Genomic DNA, 17,810 nt, shown 5'->3' with positions numbered 1-17,810 from the left:
AACTATACTAGGTCTTCCAGGAGGGATCGCTCTTCACCAAAAGCGGCTTTCTCTGCTTACTAATGGAAGTTAACTAATTTTTAGGTGCTTTTGTGAGGTTCAGGGAATGGAAGATCAGTTCTCCAAGTGTGGCAATGTTGCAGCACTATCAAAACTAGCCAGCTGCAACAAGGCTTTTACCATCCTATACCAGGTTAACTTCAATAAGTAGTTAGCACACCACCAATCCCCCACAAGGTTTCAACAGTTCATCTACTGTTCATGCTCTTTCTTCATACTCTTCAGGCCAGTCCACCCTGCTTCTTGCCTCTGCTACATCCTTCTTGTCTCTCCTCCATCCAGGGAATTCTCTCCTCTCCTCTCCTACACTCAGGGCACACTCTCTCTCCTCCCTCTGCTTCCTCCAGGTCTCTCTTCATCCAGAGCTCCTCTTCCATACCCCTTAGAGCTATTTAACTACTTAGCAGGAACCAGCCACAGCTGCACCTTATCCACATCAGCCAACCCACCGCCCCTGAAGCCAGCTCACAGCTGTATATTATCAACGTTCATTAACCCAGCTTCATCCCTCTACATGGCAACATTTATATGCACACAAATAACTCCATAACATTACTCTCAAGAAAGATCAGCCATACAGTATACAAGCAACAAGTGTACAGCAGCAATAACCATACAGCTGGTGTTGTAGAGTGTCTCCTCCCAGGTCTGGGAAATAAAATTGCTACTAAACACATTTTGAAACCTTCTGGATGCTTGATTTTTCTTTCTTTCTAGCCTTTTATTGGCAACATTTAACATTTTTGTCTTCACTGTACTTTGCTGCATGTACTGTGGAGGAGGGCAGCACTTGAACCTTTCATTGTTCTCATCCTTCTGTGGTACCTGTAAGTTTGCCAGTCAACTATTACAGAGTTGAAATCCACAATATTAATTTCCCTATGGAAAGCATGAGAGTTAAGAAACTTCAACTTTAAGAATTCTCTGGTGATTTAGATTCGATGTGTAGTCTCTTAAAATCACTCTGAGAAAATAACATAGGATACCTTTTTATCTTAATGAGTAACTTATTTGTGAAATTAGAGAAGCCACTTATATTTTTTTTCTCCTTCCTTGGGCTCTCTTCTGTTCCAAATTTATTCCTGTGGGAATGATAAAATCTAATAATCTTTGCACCTTCCCTCTTTTCAGATGCACTGAACATAGTGCATGTGTCTCAGTCTCCAGAAGTCTTTCTAAGTGGCATCTAGACAGTGACTGAAGAGCTCATAAAACCTCCTTGAATTCTTTCAGCTTTTTCTTGCCCCTCCCCCTTTTTTTTTTTCTTAATTTGCTTCCTTCCCAAGAATTTTTTTAAATGCAATGGGACCAGAAGAAGTTAAGACTCCCCACACTCAGTCACTGCCGGTTTGCCACCACATCCCCAGTCATGTAGCCAACCTGAAGAGGTTCTGCATGGACACCACACACCAAATTTCTGTTTTCAGATTTCACTTTCTTCAGCAAAAAACTTTGTGGTCCTCTTGGGAAAGAAGCATATCTTCTAGGAACTGCTCACAGGCAAGAATCAGCTAGTACATATGAACTCACAAAGAGCATGTCTGGCCACACAACTGCTCATGATGGTGGGAATTCAGGGCATTACACCAACTTGCAAAGGTAGGTTCATCACCGCAAACAACTGGAACTCCAGCTGCAGGGCAAAACAAACATGTGGGACCGGTATCACCTTGACCACAAAAACAAATCTGGGTTGGAGTCAGTTTAAGTTACTCCACCTCCCACCTGCTATCTATTTGTATACACAGGACACCAATTCAAACTTACCTTGTGTAGCACAGTAAAGAAAGAAATTAGTTCCCGGGTCAAGGCAGACAATAGCCTGCACTGTGCACCCCAAATTCTCCAATGACAGCCAAGGGAAGGAAAAGTAGCCTTAGATTTACAAAACTAATAAAGGCATCACTATATTCATACACTTTGTCAGAATGGATTTTGTCATTCAAAGTCATCCCATTTTTGCTGCACAGTACCCTTATCATGTTCTATATGGATGATGCTTTCAAGTTTTGTCTTGTCAGTAAGTTTCACCAGCTTTCTCCTACCTTTTGTGCCAAAGACATTAAAGAAAGATACTAAAATGAGATAGGTAGAAGACTGGTACTTAAAAAGCACTTCTAATAATCTTCCTCATGCTTCAGCACAACCTGCAGTCCTATTTTCTGAGGGCGGGTTGGGAGTTTTTTGTCTTTTTTTTTTTTTTAACTAACACCCAAATAGCACTGAATTAAATGTTTTATAGTGGTTACAATTGAAGAGATCTCCTACGGATTTTCGCACCTGTCTAGAAAATAAGTTGGTTATCTTACCAAACACATTTGTTCAGGATGACTTCAGTTCCTGTAGCTTTTTATCCTGTTTTTCATTTACCTGTCTCGTGTTATTTTTATAAAATTGTTATACAGAGCCTCATGCACATTTAGCCTGCATGCCTGAAGCTGCAGGGATCACTTTTGCCCCTTCAAGTGGCAGCGTCAGGAAAGCCGTACTGGCCCATAACACAGAGGAGTTTTCTTATGGTTAACTGGAGGGTCTCCAACACATGCTGTCCATCTGCACACTAATGCCAAGTGTGCACCCCCTCAGAGGCAGCCACAGACAATGTCACCAGCAGGAGGGATAATCCACCTGTTCTGCCCAAATGTTAGTATAGATTTTCTACACTGATCTCAACAGATTTCTTGAGCAAAAATGTTTTGTTTCTTCAGTGCCATCACCATCAAGAAGCACAGAGCACATACAGTAGGCTCATGTTAGCCCTTATTGATGCTGAATCTCTTTAAGTAGCATGTGAGAAAAAGTGAAAAATGTCTCACGTCCTGGAAAATAAAATTTTGCAATTAGTAACAGCTGATTTACATGTCTTACCCAGTCTCTGTGGAATCAACTTAATTGGCCCTGTCCTGTGCTCTTCCTTCCACCGCTCCAGGTCATCTAGCTCTTTCTTAGCAACTGAGCAGGTACAAAAAAGAAACAAATATATGGAAGTTAGAGGCAATACTAAAAAGCAGGCAGTATCGCTAATTGTATGTAACCCTGAAGACCATCCAGTAACAGACAAACTTGTTCTCAAGGGATGCAGACATCCCCCAGGATGTTACACAGCCACTGCAACGATCAACTAACAAGGCAAACGTTTTGCCTAACTAACTCGAGACTGTATGGTGAGCAAACCCTAGGATTCAACCCCAAAAGCAAAACTAAGAACAGCTAAGGGACTGCTAATAGACTGCTTTTTAATGCCTGGGAACCTGTAGGTAAATGCCACAGTGTTTACTCCTGCAGGTAAAGCAGAAGTTGTTACAATTGAGATGTTATTGCTGCATGGAGGGAAATGCTTGTGGTGTAACGCTCCCCAGCAGGGAAATGAAAAGTAAGTAATTTTCCCTCCCGACCACATGCTCCCTAAATAAAAACAGGAGGAATGCATGATTCAGCTTCAAATTAGGACACTTCAACATAGGTGTCCACATGTGAGATGGGTGGCAAGTTCCCAGTTTAGCTGGTGGAAGTCTAGTCAACATAGCCAGGGGCACTGGCCATATGCTCTAGGATGGCTGGTTGATTAAAATGCTCTCTTGAGTCGACTGACAGAGGAAAAAAACCCAACAATTTCTTTCAATAGCCAGGCCAACAAAGCCTATGAAAAGAGGAGCTGTGTATTACAGTGGTGCTTCAGTTGCTCTAGGAGCTCATTTCACTCTTACTAAAACCAACATGATCCATATTTTCTAAAGGCAGGCTACAGCTATCTGACACCACCAGCAGCTCTCCTCTAACAAGACAAAGCCAGTTCCCGTGCAAGGGGCCTAAGAGAGAGACCAGCTTGTTATTTCACCTTTAAAACAAACACTTAGGTAGAGACTGGATTCAGTGAGGCCCTGTTTCTGCCAGTATCCAAGGGAGAAATATTTAGCACGCTTCAGACCTTGCACGCTGGTGGCACAAAGTGAAAACAGATCTTTATTAGAGTAGCAGCACCTTTGCTGTTAGTGTCAGAGTCAGCTTTAAGATGATCTGCTTTTATTCCTCCTTCTAGAATATTACGGTTTAGTTCAGGAGCAGTTCATTTTCTTTCTTGCAACCAAAGGAAACCCAGCCCCACACCATCCTGCTGGTGAAGCATTTCAACCAAACTCACGATGTTTGAGAAGAAAGGATTTAACTGCACTGTTTCCTTGAGGGCTCAAAACATGATGAGTGCTGACTGACACTCCTTCAGCTTTCATATCTTGCACAAATAAACACTCAGGAGTCTAGGACTGCGGTGCTTGGTCACCCCTGCATACGGGATTTCTTTCACAGCCAACTCTTGCTGTAACTTTGCTTTTTAACATATGCTTAATCTTTCTGGTAGAGGTTCAGGGTGTCCCTGTTTAGCTACTTTCACCAGCAAGACTCAAAGCCAAGCAAAAGTGAACTTATATCCACATGTATTTTCTGTCTAAAATTATCTTTACCAGCTTCATTAAAAGAGCCACCTACAATCCTTAAATAGAGATTCAACAGCCAACAGTGGTTCTAGTCGCTTTAGTCTCCACATGGGAGTATTTTAAAAAAATATTTTTTACTTGCCTTTTTTTTTTCTTTCCCCCCCTAACCTGGAGAACATTCAAAGCTGGATTCTCCAATCTGAATTCAACCCTGTAAAAGTGGGATAGAGCTAATTCCAGCCGAGTCTTGTAGAAACCAGTTTGAACAGCTCCAGCACCTTTTCCTGAACAAGACTTATTCTGCATGAAGTTTAGCCAGATGAGAAATTAATCTTAAGAAAAGCCTACATGATGATGGAGAATGCTCATAGCACTGACTTGACTGTCACAGCTACACATATAAAAGCACTGTAAAAATGAGGATAAAAGTTGCTAGGGCAATAAAGTGCACAAAATCCTAAACTTATTCAAGTAGAAATAATGTATTACTATATTAAACAACTCAACTTACTTTGCTGCAGCTGGTTTCTTCTGGTTTCGTTTGGAGTTATCAAGACATAAGGGCGGACACTAAAAGGAAAGAAAAAGTCTTATTTTTCCTGTCTGCAGAAAACCAGGATTAGAATGGGGTGCCTTCATCAGTGAGGTCAGTTTTCTGCTGTTGTAGCAAATAGCTTCATATCAAACCCAGTATTTATTTTGATTCAGCTCTTCAGGAATTTTTGGCAAATGCTCTAGAAATACCTGTTGTATTTGGAGCTGGCTAGAAATACCAAAGGTAAAATTTTCAGAAAATTTTAGCATACGCCATCACTTTTCTTATTCAAGTCTCATTTTAGACCGCTGACCTCAAATCTCATGCATTTCAAATCAAATCACTTCCTTGAACCAAAATGTTCTGTACGGCAGACAACTACTTCTGCAGCTTGCTCAAGCAGAGGAAGACCATTGCCTACTGGGAAGAGCACTGGTGCTGGCAGTCCCACCCCATACCTTGAGGGCACCACACCTTGTGGATTTAGGCAGCCTGTTCAAAAGTTGTCCAAGAAGTGTGCAAAATCATGCTGTTTGTGATGGACCTAGGCAACTTGCTTTCAGCCCGAGCCTCAGTTTCCTTGTCAGCCTTGCCTTTGTCAGGCACCAGGAATTCCTTGGGCGTATTTATGTTGTTGTCATGCCTAAGATGCGACTCACTGAATCAGGACAAAAGCCCTGTTTTGTTAGACTTAATTCAAAACTCGGTTGCTGTCTCAAGGGGCTATCAATCTCACATGACGGCAAAGAGGCAGGACAGGGTTCAGAGTATGTAAGAGACTCGAGGTGATCAAAAGAGTGATGAAAACACATCAGTTCCACTTGCAGAAAACAAAGGGGGTTATCTACACGGTGTATTATGCGGGTAGGAGTTTACACTGCTCCCGCTCAGCTCTGCTGAGCCATGGGGCTGCAGGTTTACCAGAAACGCAAGCTCCCACCTCTCTGCAGCATTCGGCAGGGGTTTATGTGCACGCATGGGCACAAATATTTCATCTGACTTCATAGTGGGGAAGGCCCAAGGAAAAGAGCAGACAACAAAGAATAATGAGGGGCGAAGGCTCAGCCTCTTAAAAGAAGAAAGGGCCACAGGGGGTGGCTAGAGGACAAGCTAGGAAGTAGAGAAAGCACAGTTTGGCTGTCGAAAAGTAATGAGAGAATGAGGCCTGAGACTAAGCTAAAAAGGGGAATGAAAATCATGCAAAGAGATCAAAGTGCAAAAAGCTGCCTTCTACCATATCACTGTAATTCAGGGTTTGGGAAGGAAAGTATTTATATCCAATTACCTCTTTCTTTTTGAAGACTTATTCTAGGAGGATATGGATTAATTTATGATATTAAACTAGTAAAGATAGAGCTGCGAGCTTTAATGGTGCCATTTAATATGATCCCTTCCCTTCCTGCCAGCATACCCTGGTGCCCGTGAGACTGTTCTTCACTTCTCCACCAAATCCCTGACTCTCAAAGGCAGGAGCTAAGACAGCAGCAATGCCCCTCTGACATTCATGGCTCAACTGCAACAGTTACTTAAAAGAAGTTTTGACAACCCACCTTGCTTATGGTGTAACATTCCCCATCATTTATGTTTTTTCAGGGTTTTGGTTTTTTTTTATTTGACCAAGTAGTAGCATTTATAATTTATCCCAAACTGCCTTTGACAAGCTGCTGTACAGTTTATTGGTTTCAAGACATTTTAAAGTAGTTTTTCTTGGCTGTTTCAGATATTAAGGTCATATTTCTCTCATACACAAAAATTAAGCACTTTTTATATTCCCCTCCCTTTGTCAGTGAAAAAAAAATGGCTGGAATAGTAGAGTTGCAAGGCTATGTATTTCCCCCCCCCAAGAAAACATCAGTGCATCTCCGACATCCCACTGCTTCACAGCACTAGAGGGCAGAAGAGTTTTTATATCATCAGATGTAGTTTTATGACTTCAAACAGTGTGTGTTTGGTTGATTTTTAAATTAGGAATCAAAAAGAAAGCAGGGACATCTGTGTGTCTGCACATGTATGAGAAATCACGGTATCAAATCCAGCCCTTTTTCCATGAATCATTTCCTTTATCTGCTTCTGCTTTTTGTCTGGAAAGCTGAGTCCAGGAGGCCATGTCAGGCCACTCTTGTGATATCTGACTGTGGTCATTACCCAGGAGCTCAGAAGGATGGCACATAAAATATAGCAAAGATCAATCGGTTTACAAAAGGGGTAGAGGTGACACTACACTTGGCGCCAGGGAAAGCTCTGCTCTGTTTTCCAGAGAGCAGTTTAAGAGTCATTGTGGTTAAAAGAATGCTTACTTAAAAGGCCAGTTTGGTTTCCATGTTACTGAAATAAAGGCAAAGTTAAAAGTCAAGTCTCCAGTGGGGGTGGGAAAGCAGGAAAAGGATACCAACTTTTGATTGTCTTTTACCTTGTTCTTAAACTACATGCTTTGCTTTAGTCCAAGTTAACAGGGGAAGAAAAAAAAAAAAAAAAGCATTAGTGAGTTTATCTAACTATATAGTGTTCACCTTGGTCTCTAGAAAGACAGATATGTAAAAGTGTAGCTTTGGGTACTGGGTCAGGGGGAAGGATGAGCAAGCACACAGAAACTCCATGTGCGGTTGGTGAAAGTCAGGGTATGAACCGGTCCTTGCTTTTCGAGCCTACAGCAGGAGAGGAGCCAGATGAACTGTAGCCTGAGACACCCCACCTGCCCTACTAGTTCTAATGATAAATTTAAAATCTGCACCTAGTATCTCTTATTGTCTTGAGATATTTTTTTTGAAGGAGAGAAAGTTATTGCAAAAACTCACCACCAGCTTTCACCTTGTGTTTTTAGCCAGTTTGCAGGATATTGCATGTCATTTCTTTGTTCAGACAAAACCTCTGATCCAGTAAAGCCTATAAAACCCACTACATCCTGTCAATTTAATATTCCAGTCAGTTTCTGAGTTGCCACAGTAGCCATAAGTCTGGAGCAAATTATCCTACTTACCTGGGTAGCAATTAAGGAAATGTGAAGATTTGAAGCTATCAGTGCTGTGCAGACTTTTTGTACTTTATAACAATATACAAAGTGCTTCAAAATCCACAACCAGAAAAGATGATAAAGAATTTAACTTTCCAGGTTCCCTAATAACGATTCTTATTGTTATATGACTTAAGTATATCTTTGAGGAAAGGTTTTTTCATAAATAAAAATACAGAAGTCACTGGAGGAAGCAGGGAGAACATCTTACACAACTTATAGCTCTTCAAAAAAGAGAAGCAAATAGTCTTTTACCTTCATAGATCATATTAAACTTGATGAGACTTTTTTTGGTTTATTTTCTCCACAGAAAATGCGAATGTGTTGACTAATTACACAGACTGAACAGATACTAACAAGAGTAAGAAGGTTATAATCCAATCAGAGAATGCCTATATATTGAAATAAAACAAAAAGCAATTTCCAATGATTTTTCAGATAGCCATCAAATACCACAGTAGTGGGAAGATAAATACCTACGTAATGATACATACAAATAAATAGACATAGAAACACTTCAGTCAGAAGAAACGTGAATAGTCACCAGAAATCTGAAAAGAGAGTTTACAGTTTGAGTGATCAGCAACACAGAGAACACTATGTCTGCAATCTTTAAATTCTGAATCCTGCATGTATACTCTACTCACCTAACTAGCACCACTCAAGGACACCTTTTCAATGTTTTCAGAGTATAGACCATAGAAACTTTTGTTCTACTTTCTTTCACATTTGTATAAAATATTTTATTTCTAAAATTGAAAAAAAACCACGAGAACTGCAATTCACCAATAATGTTTTTTGCAGAGTTGTGCCCTTCAGTTTTTCCTCAAGCCTGCTCCAGCCATCTACCACTGGAGAGCTTTCCAAATGAAGTGTGAAATAGTTTAAAGAGTTACAGAAGTAATGGCTGTTATAAACTATTTCCAGTTCCACTGTGTTTTATACTGTGAGTGCATTGGCACATGAATGCCACAAAGCTGAAATCTAAATATTTCGCTCTGCTGGGCAATACACTCTGTATAAGAGGCAGAAACCAAGGAGAATGTAGTTGGAGAGCAACACAAATGACTGAAGCTTGGGAAAGGACCTGGGCAGGTTCAGTCTGGAGAAAGGACTCAAGGGAAGATATAGGCGAAATACTGCATTAAATAATACGTTAAGACTGAATTTAAAAGAGAAAAGGGACCAAACTGCCAAAGATGATTGTCAAATCTCCTTGAAAGATACGCTAGCCTTAACTTTGAGATTATTTTAAGACCAATCACGTTCATGTCACCACAAAGTATTGTTTTCAGCAAGGCTCCCATGCTTGATGGAGCAGCCACAGGCTACTAAGCACCACGGAAAGTGCCAAATCAGAGGGCTACAAGATGCCAAATCCCAGTGAGCAGACAACTGTCCTGTAAGTATCCCTATTTCACAATGCACACATGGCCAGATGCTAACGACAACTGACAGCCACAGTCTGAGACCTCAGTCAAGCAATACGCTCTGTGCCCCAGCGGTGCCACAAGCAGAGCTCTGGGAGGGTCTACAAACCTTGCGTGCAGGCCTGGGGCTCTGGCTTTCCATCTTTATCAGCAGCAGTATCTTACCAATTTGCAGCTCAGAGACAAAAGTGAATTACCGGGGCTTAACATTATACACTGTCTGATTCATCCTAGCTGCATGTGTGCTCTTAACACGAGAGGCAGAAAATAAACTGCATTAGCAGAAAATGTTTATCATCGAAAGTCTACGTTCATGGATTTTGTCCTGTGCTTGCCACAGGCTAGGAGTGCACTTAATTACCACAGTTCAGCTGATGTCTGGAAGCTTATTAAGCCAGGGTAACTGACTTCTGTATCTGGTCCCTCTGCTTTCATTGAAGTGGCCAACATTTTTGCCATGGTGATGCCTCAGGATAAGACAAAGAGTTAAATCCTGAAGAAGTGAACTTGCATGGGGAAAGAACAAGAAGGAAAACAGCAGAAGAGAGGCCCAGGAGAACGTATGAGTCAGAAACAAGCAGGAAAGCCACAGACCTGCAGTTCTGCTCTGCTGATGGCAGAAAAATCTTAATTCTCCAGTACCCACAAGCTTGCAGAGAAATTTCTGAAGTTAAAATTTGGTCCAAGGAGTAATACTGAAACTCAGAACTAAATTTCCAAGATGGGGCTCAGATTCAGCAGCTTGGTTTGAGCTCAGTGTGCAGCAGCACAGCAGAAAGAATGACAGCAGGTGCTTCAGCCAGCACCCTGTTCTGGACAACCTCAACCACCTTCTAAAGCTCCAAGGAAATTGCCACAGTGATGGAACAAATTAGGCAGCCAAGGGGTAGCTTTCAGCCCAGACGTGGCTCACAGCACAGCTTTCTCTCTTCCCTGAAAACACCAACATGCCATTAGTCAGCATAAGCTCATGGGCAGACTATGCCAACGGGAGGCTGTGGCAGTGTAGTAGACTAAAATCAGGCCCAGCAAAGCCTGTGAAGTCAGATACAGCCATGTTTATGGTGTCCCCGGGTCTCAAAGCAGCTCAGTTACCTCAGTGCAGCACAGTGCCAGGGATGCAGCCAGTATGCCCAAGCCGTCTGGGGCACCTGGCAATCACCAGTGGTGCGGAGCATGTGGGCAGGGCACTGGGCTGGCCATCAACTGTGCCCATGGGCACCCGTGGACATGTCTGTGTGGCAAGACAGGCTGGCCAGCATCCCTGCAGAGCTGAGCAGGTCAGGCGCTGTATCACATGAAAATTAAGAGTTCAGCTAGTGACATGTTCACCTCTGCTTCCCTCGCTTTCTTTTCAACAATACATTTCCTTCTGCTCTGCCTCTGCACCATAGTATTTGTTGTCCTTGTATTGCCCCTGCCCAAACACAGTATCCTCCCATATATTCCTTGTTCATCATCTCACCACAGCTCCACATCAAGCTGTGCAAGGGAACACAGAATCATAGAATCAGAATCGTTTAGGTTGGAAAAGACCTTTAAGATCATCAAGTTCAACTGTTAACCTAACACTGCCAAGTCCACCACAATATAAGCCAATACATTAATTGCAAAAGGTATTAAAACAAAAATAATCAGCAAATTAGGATCGCATAAAATGGAACTGCTATGCAATGCTAGCAGTTTAGAGATAATGTATCTTATGACAGTCTAACATTTAATTATGGAAAATGAAATAAGAAGCATGAAAATGATAATTGAACAGCAGTCCCTCTGATACATTCACAGAACAGATTGGAACATGCCGGGGCTTGTGCAAATCGAACTCTTCCAAGAAAGCCTCCTAAAGGAGTTAGAAGGACTTCCCTCACTCAAGCATGATGAGGAACACACCAACCCCCACAATCCAGACTAATGGATATCTTAATGCATAGTTATCCTCTTACATAGACCCTGCCACCAAACACTTGGCTGGAGATAAGGCTGGCTACTAACCACAGTGAAGCCCGGCATCTCTGCCTCACCCTGCTGGGCTCTAAGTACATCAGCCTGACAGACAGAGAGTTGGGAGATTTCTCCTGCGCAGCAAAGGGAGAGCTCAACTCTAAAGAAATTCTCCATAATTGGACGGGGCTTTGAGCAACCTGGTCTAGTGGAAGGTGTCCCTGTCCATGGCAGAGGAGTTGGAACTGGATGGTCTTTAAGGTCCCTTCCAACCCAAACCATTCTGTGATTCTATGATAATTGAAATTACCCTTCTAGCACTCCCACTGGTGGCAGGGCAGTGAGCAAAACAAGCTTTTTGCTAAGCACCTGCCTCCAGTTTCATAGATTAATTTGGTGTTTTTAAAAAGAAATTTCAAATCATGAAAGAAAAAAAATTCAGAAGAACTGTGTGTATTCTATCAGCAAAAGATTGAGAGGTCTATATCTACACTATATATATATATTTAATTATATTTTTTTTAAATTCATGATGAAGATTGGAAAAGGAAGGAAAGAAAGCACTTATGGATTTGGCTCTGGCAGTCAAATAATACAATTTTGTGAGTCAAGCATTCTAGTAACTCTGCTCTCCTTTCACACAAAATGATGAGGGACTGTACCAGCTGCACGACAATGTATCTTCAGATTTTATTATTTTGAATTTCATTTTTTTAATGGATTTTACCAGAACCAATGTTATTCTTTCCAGCTTTAAAGGCACCAAGGACACACTGCTCAATGGAGGCAGCAATTTCTTTTTCAGGCACCAGCTATAGCTTTTTCCTAATTTTCCCACTTTCCTCCACCTTTCCTTCTATACAGACTTTTGTTTCTGAATAGACAAGGACTGGGACAATTTGGGATTTCACTTTCTACAAGTTAATTTCATGGCACTTAGCAGACAAAGTGAAGTAACTCAAATGCAAGCTTATTATTATAAGCAGTTTCAAGCGCTTGTCATCCTGGTGATTTTTTCTCCATGGCCTGAAACCACATCCTATATATAACTGGAGGAGGATGTGCAGAGTTTGATTTCAATTTTGCATTTGAACAAGTATTTTTCTTAATTAGGACCATTTTATTCTCACTTGTCAGCCTCAGCATATCATATAAGGGCTTTTCCAAAGCAAGAGAAAAATTACCCTGTAATACCAGTTGCTTGCCTTGTACTTTTTAACAGTCAAGTTTGAATATCAGCCAGTGGATGAAACTGCAACATGCCACATCCCAAACATATTTCCTGTGTCCAGTTTACATGTAAGGTCACCTGATCCCACCCTGAGATGCTGCTCAGGTGTTTTCCCACTCCCAGTTGCACTGGAGCACAGCGTGAGATTAAGAGTTTGCATGGAAACAACTCACACAGAGGCTTCAAAAGAGACTCCAACTCACACTTTGCTGGCAGCAAAACCATATGTTGGCTGTTTCCAAAAAACAGCAAGAAGCACACACACATGCTGGAATAGAGCCACTCCTTGGCACAGAGGTATCCTGCTTAGGCCCCTCATGTTCCCTCTGCTACACATATTCCAGGAAGCCTTCTAGGTTAATGCTAGTCTGTGCATTTTTTCTTATATTGACACCCTATGACTTCAGCTCTCCAACGATTCTGTTGGAGCAAACCTTTGGATATCTCACAGCCTGAAAACCTGGACAATTCTGAGGGTGTCCTGGTAGTTTAGTTTTAAAGATCATGTTCAAAAAGAGTGATGGATAAAAGTCTGAGTCAGCTTTATCATTGCTAAAATGACATTTTAATCTGAGACCTTTCTTGAAATGTAACTTGACATAACAGAATAAAGATAGTAACTATGAATGAAACCATTAATTTTTGTTTTAAGAATAAAGATCTCCCCTTGTCTGCTTCAGTATTTCACACAGTACCTACCACTTTAATCTGGATTAGTTAAGGAAATGGCAGTTTAAGAAGCTTCATCCCATTCAAACTGACTGCTAGCATCTCCCTTCTTGAGGAAAGGTAGAAAACCCATCTTGTTCACTTCTTTTTTTGAGTATTCATTTTCCACTCATATGACATGCTTTTCTTTCCTCCGTCCTCCTCATTAACTACATACTAATGCAGACTTTAATTTGTACACTCCAGGTTTAGGAATAATTCTTTGTTACTACCTTATGAAGACAGAGAGAATCTCATATCACATAGCAAAAATATTAAGCAGTCCTTGCAGTAGATGCACAACAGCTTTCTCTCTGCAAGCTTCATAAAAAGATGAAAAAGGAAAGAGGGCTTTTAATTATTCTCCCAAAAAAACTTACTTAGTTTCAGGAGGGATCCCATCATCCAGTCGGAATCTGTGTGAATATATTTGCTCTAGCCTTAAATTCAGTGGGGAGCTCAGGCTAACTGATTAAGTATTTACCTAACCTGTACTAGGGGGTTTGCATCCCTGGCAAAAGCTGGTCAAAGTTATATCAATGGGAAAATTCTCGCTATCCACCACCACCACCTCCACCCACCATCCCTAAAAAAAAGGCAAAAAAGCAAGACAAAAAAATGCTAGTAGCACAAATACATAAGCAAACTAGGGCTGCTCTCACTCTACTGTAAATATATGCCAGCATGATGGCAGGCAAGCCACAGGGTCTTTCATGTTTGGAAGTGGCAGAAAATAAACATGAACTGTAGCTCAGGAATGGTTGTTTGCTCTCCTGAAAGTTGGTCATTAAAGAAATCTGCTGACGGATTTCAAAGCTACCCAGCTCTTAATAGTCCCTGTATCATTACAACCTAGTAGGCAAGCATTCATAGGTTACAATGGAAAGCTGCTGATTGCTGCTTGCAACCAGCAGCCTGACAGGTCTTTCACAGCGTGCCTCCACCTTCTTCATCCAGAAAGAAGGGAAAGGAAACTGAAACAGCCTTCAGTTTCCAGCTGCACTTTGAAAGGTGGGGGAAAAAAGGCAAGCTAAGCAAACTCAACACATCATAATAGCATTACATGCACTGTTACAACAGGTCAGAAAAGGACATTTGGGGAAAAAAGACTGTAAATAATTATCTTTGGTCAGCTAAGCATATTTGTATTAAGCACGTGCATAAAATACACACACACTACTTTCAGGTTTTATTTTGTATTATATCTGCAAGCTAGAGCTTATACAAGCTATCTAAGAATTGTCACTGTAACCCCAGAGATGGACTGAGCATAGATCCCAATAAAGCCTAAAATGAAATTGAGGGCTAAAGCTTTGGGTTTACTTTTGTCAGCATGAAGTTATTGGAAACTGTTCTGTGTCCTAGATTGCATTCAGATTAGTGCTGGAATGCAGCCTATATCCATCTCTTAAGCCAAAGGAAGTATTTTTAGACTTCCCAGGATGAAGTATTAGGAGACAGAAAACATGGAACTAGAACCAGATTTGAAATTTCACTTTGAAAAAAGATGCCGAGAAACAGACACCATTTATGCCAATATCAAACGTATAGAACCACCCACTGCTATTACACAAGGTGTAAGCCATGCTATCAGGAAGCCTGCCAGAACAACTCAGGTCCCATGTAGGAAGCGTCATTTGTAGGTAGGCTTCAGGCTGATCACAGGTGGCTCTGAGAGAATGAGGACATGCTGCTTTTGTACCCATTGACAGGTTCTCTATAAAGTATTTCCACCTTTGAAGGTGCACACCTTGAGTAAGGTGGAGAATAGGCACCTGATACACATAATACCATCTTAGTCGGGCTCCTTGTTACTTACTATTCCTCTTGCTGTTGTTGGTAGACCAGCGCTTGGCTGCTTCCCTCCTCTTCAGATGTTGTCAGCTTCTGGGTTTTTTCAGCCTCCTCTGTTTTGTTGTTTCCTCTCAGGTAACCCTGAGAAAAAAATGGGGTACTGGAGGCAGAAGGTGTCCTGTACCTGCTGCCTCCCCTCTGTCCTCTAACCCCAAACATTGCTTTGGGAGTACCGTGCCTTGTCAGAAACAAGTGCTGCCACTAAGGCTAGGGAAAGACTCAAAATTTTTGAGTTCACACAAATTGGTTTCATTTCCCTGTAAGACCCGCCCCTGGCTGGACTCTCAGCTGTAAGACACATGCACTAGTTTCTGAGTCATCCTCCAGCTGAAGCACAGTCTGATCATCTCAACCACAGCACCCAGGCAGACTGGAGTCATGGGGTGACAGCAAAGCTGACCTGTACTAATAAAACAGTCAAAAACAGTTTGTGCAGTCTTGGAATGGACTGCTTCAGCATAAGTACAGTGAGATTTGGCTGAAAGCCATATTTCTGACAATTTTTTTTTACCCCAGAACTTCAAAATTGCCTATGACAGAGAGGAATAACTCCAGGGGGGTTGCTGGTTTCTATTTTGCAGGAGTGTACAAGGAAAGATGAAAGCGAAACTAAAAGCTCACCCTCAGATAAATCTTAAGACAATGGTCCTGCGCAACTCCCAATTCTGCCTTTCAATTGTGCTCAATCAGAAAACTTTTTTACTTTGACCTTCCTAATTCCACCTGATGAATAGAGGACACATACATCAACCTCTTAAGTGAAAACATTGATCCCTCCAGTGAATGCATCTGATCAGTGGTACTGTATCTATGGGATCTGCAGGGCTGGGGAAAACCAGCAACCTTCTTAATATCACTAGCAAAATAAAGATGTTTGGCAGCTCCTAACCCATGAAAAAAAGAACTAGCAATGCTGTTCAAGCTTTATGCAGCAGAGCTAGGTAAATCCAGCTCCACACATATAGATCATGTCTCTTTTTGCCCTCAGCTGCTCAAGCTGCGCTAAAACCACATTGCTAAAGGGAAGCTTTTGTAGCCAGGTTTCTTGGCTGTCCAGATTATCTAGGTCTTACAGCGCACCCCACACACCCTGGGAAATTAGCAAAATAAAATGTTCACATGGAGAGCCTCAGGCTGCCTGGTGTTTGTGATGTTTGTGATGCTCCTTGGGGTGCTGTATGGGACCCTGTCACCAGTAGCACACCTCCCAGAGCTGCCACATCCAGCAGGATGTATCTCTGAGGGCTACCTGATGAAGACAGCATCAATGGTCTCTGCCTCCCACCGTACCCTCAACATGCTCTGCAGCAAGAACAATTTCCATTCGTGCATGAATCATTCTGCAGAGTCTCTGGAGCGCAATAGCAGTGTGTTGCAAGGGGATGAACTGATGCATAGTCCCTTGCGCTGCTCCCCAGAACTGTCTCACTTCTGGGCTGTGATGGGTCTAGCCTGGTCTATGAACACACAGAAACATTGTGGAAGAGTCCAGTATGGTCACTTCTTGGAGACAGACAGCAGAAGTTACCCAAAGGCCCTCTGCCTACCTTCTGACAAGCCCTGATATCCCTAATCCCAATCTCTTTTAGCTGCCTGTGCCTTTAATCAGATTGCTTGCTCACACAGCTCGTTTTGGTTTGCAAACTGCTCAGGAGGCCAGAGCAGAAAATAAATGTAGACTACAACAGCCTCCTTTGCCTCATGTTGTTTAAAGCTATATGCTGTGGGTGAACGAGCGCATCTAGCCTGTAAGATATTGCTGGGTCACAGCTCCAAGGCAACTCTTGATATTGCAAACAGCCAACATAGGCAGGTTTCTTGTTTAAGGGTGTTTCAGGTTGGTCTGGGCAAAGGGTGTCTCCTCTGCCAGTTGTCTTCAGGAACTGCTGAAAGAGCAAAGGGCATTACAGCCTTGGACTGGATGTGGGCATTTATTCTTTACTTCTGCTCTGTGGGGAACATAGACATTTTGTCCTGGATAGTGATTGCACTCTTACCAGAAATCAAATGCATGGCACTTGACAATCTGAGTCATCCCCTAAGTTGTCCAAAAACGTGTTCAAGTAGGCCAGAAGGCAAGAGGTTTGCTGTCCTCCTTCATGTGAGCTGCGAGGCACAGCTAAATGCAGGCCCTGAGGAACAGCTCTTAAGCCAGGTTCCCCCTCCCCTCCTCTTCGCAAATGTATGTGTGTGTATATATACATATATATATATAAATATATATAATGTACAAGGTGTTGGCAAATTAAGCATCAAGCTTAGTCCTTTACGTAGGACTGCAGGATAAATACATCAGGCGCAGAGAGACCAGAAGCAGTTCAAACTGATAGCAAAGTCATGTCTGAAGACTGCAAAGATTTGTGGGATAACAGATGTGCCTACAGACAACCTATTTGGTAAAAATCCAGCTTCAACATCTGGATTCTTCTTAACCCATGCAGATTTATGTATTAATAACACAAATTTAATGACAAAAAATTGATCATAATTAATGTGGCCGCTGCTGCTCTATCTTCAATCCCATATTGTTATGTCAAATTCAGATCTAGTATCCGTTGCCTCTTGAAATGTAGAAAGTTATGGCTGCAAATAGTAACTGTACAAT

At 41.9% G+C, this 17,810-nt stretch overlaps 1 protein-coding gene across 4 annotated transcripts in view; it reads right to left on the bottom strand.

Annotated features, from left to right (window-relative positions):
* EPSTI1 (epithelial stromal interaction 1) overlaps window positions 1-15,637 on the bottom strand; it is a 48,611-nt gene extending 32,974 nt beyond the window's left edge. Inside the window, exons 1-3 of one of the 4 annotated variants that reach the window (XR_008731076.1) lie at window positions 15,171-15,635; window positions 5,005-5,063; window positions 2,929-3,012 (exon numbers count right to left, since the gene is read on the bottom strand). Coding sequence is in view for 2 of the 4 variants with exons in the window: in XM_055703095.1 (XP_055559070.1) it covers window positions 2,929-3,012; window positions 5,005-5,063; window positions 15,171-15,364 (337 nt within the window). In the remaining 2 variants the exon portion in view is untranslated. Of the gene's footprint in view, window positions 1-2,928; window positions 3,013-5,004; window positions 5,064-15,170 lie in introns of all 4 variants that reach the window. The other 3 variants (XM_055703095.1, XM_014285830.3, XR_008731077.1) reach the window with 3 other exon arrangements.
* Between the last annotated feature and the right edge of the window lie 2,173 nt (window positions 15,638-17,810).

Source organism: Falco cherrug, chromosome 2 (assembly GCF_023634085.1).
Source record: "Falco cherrug isolate bFalChe1 chromosome 2, bFalChe1.pri, whole genome shotgun sequence".
Lineage (NCBI taxonomy): Eukaryota > Metazoa > Chordata > Aves > Falconiformes > Falconidae > Falco > Falco cherrug.
This window is presented reverse-complemented; position numbering and strand designations above follow the sequence as displayed.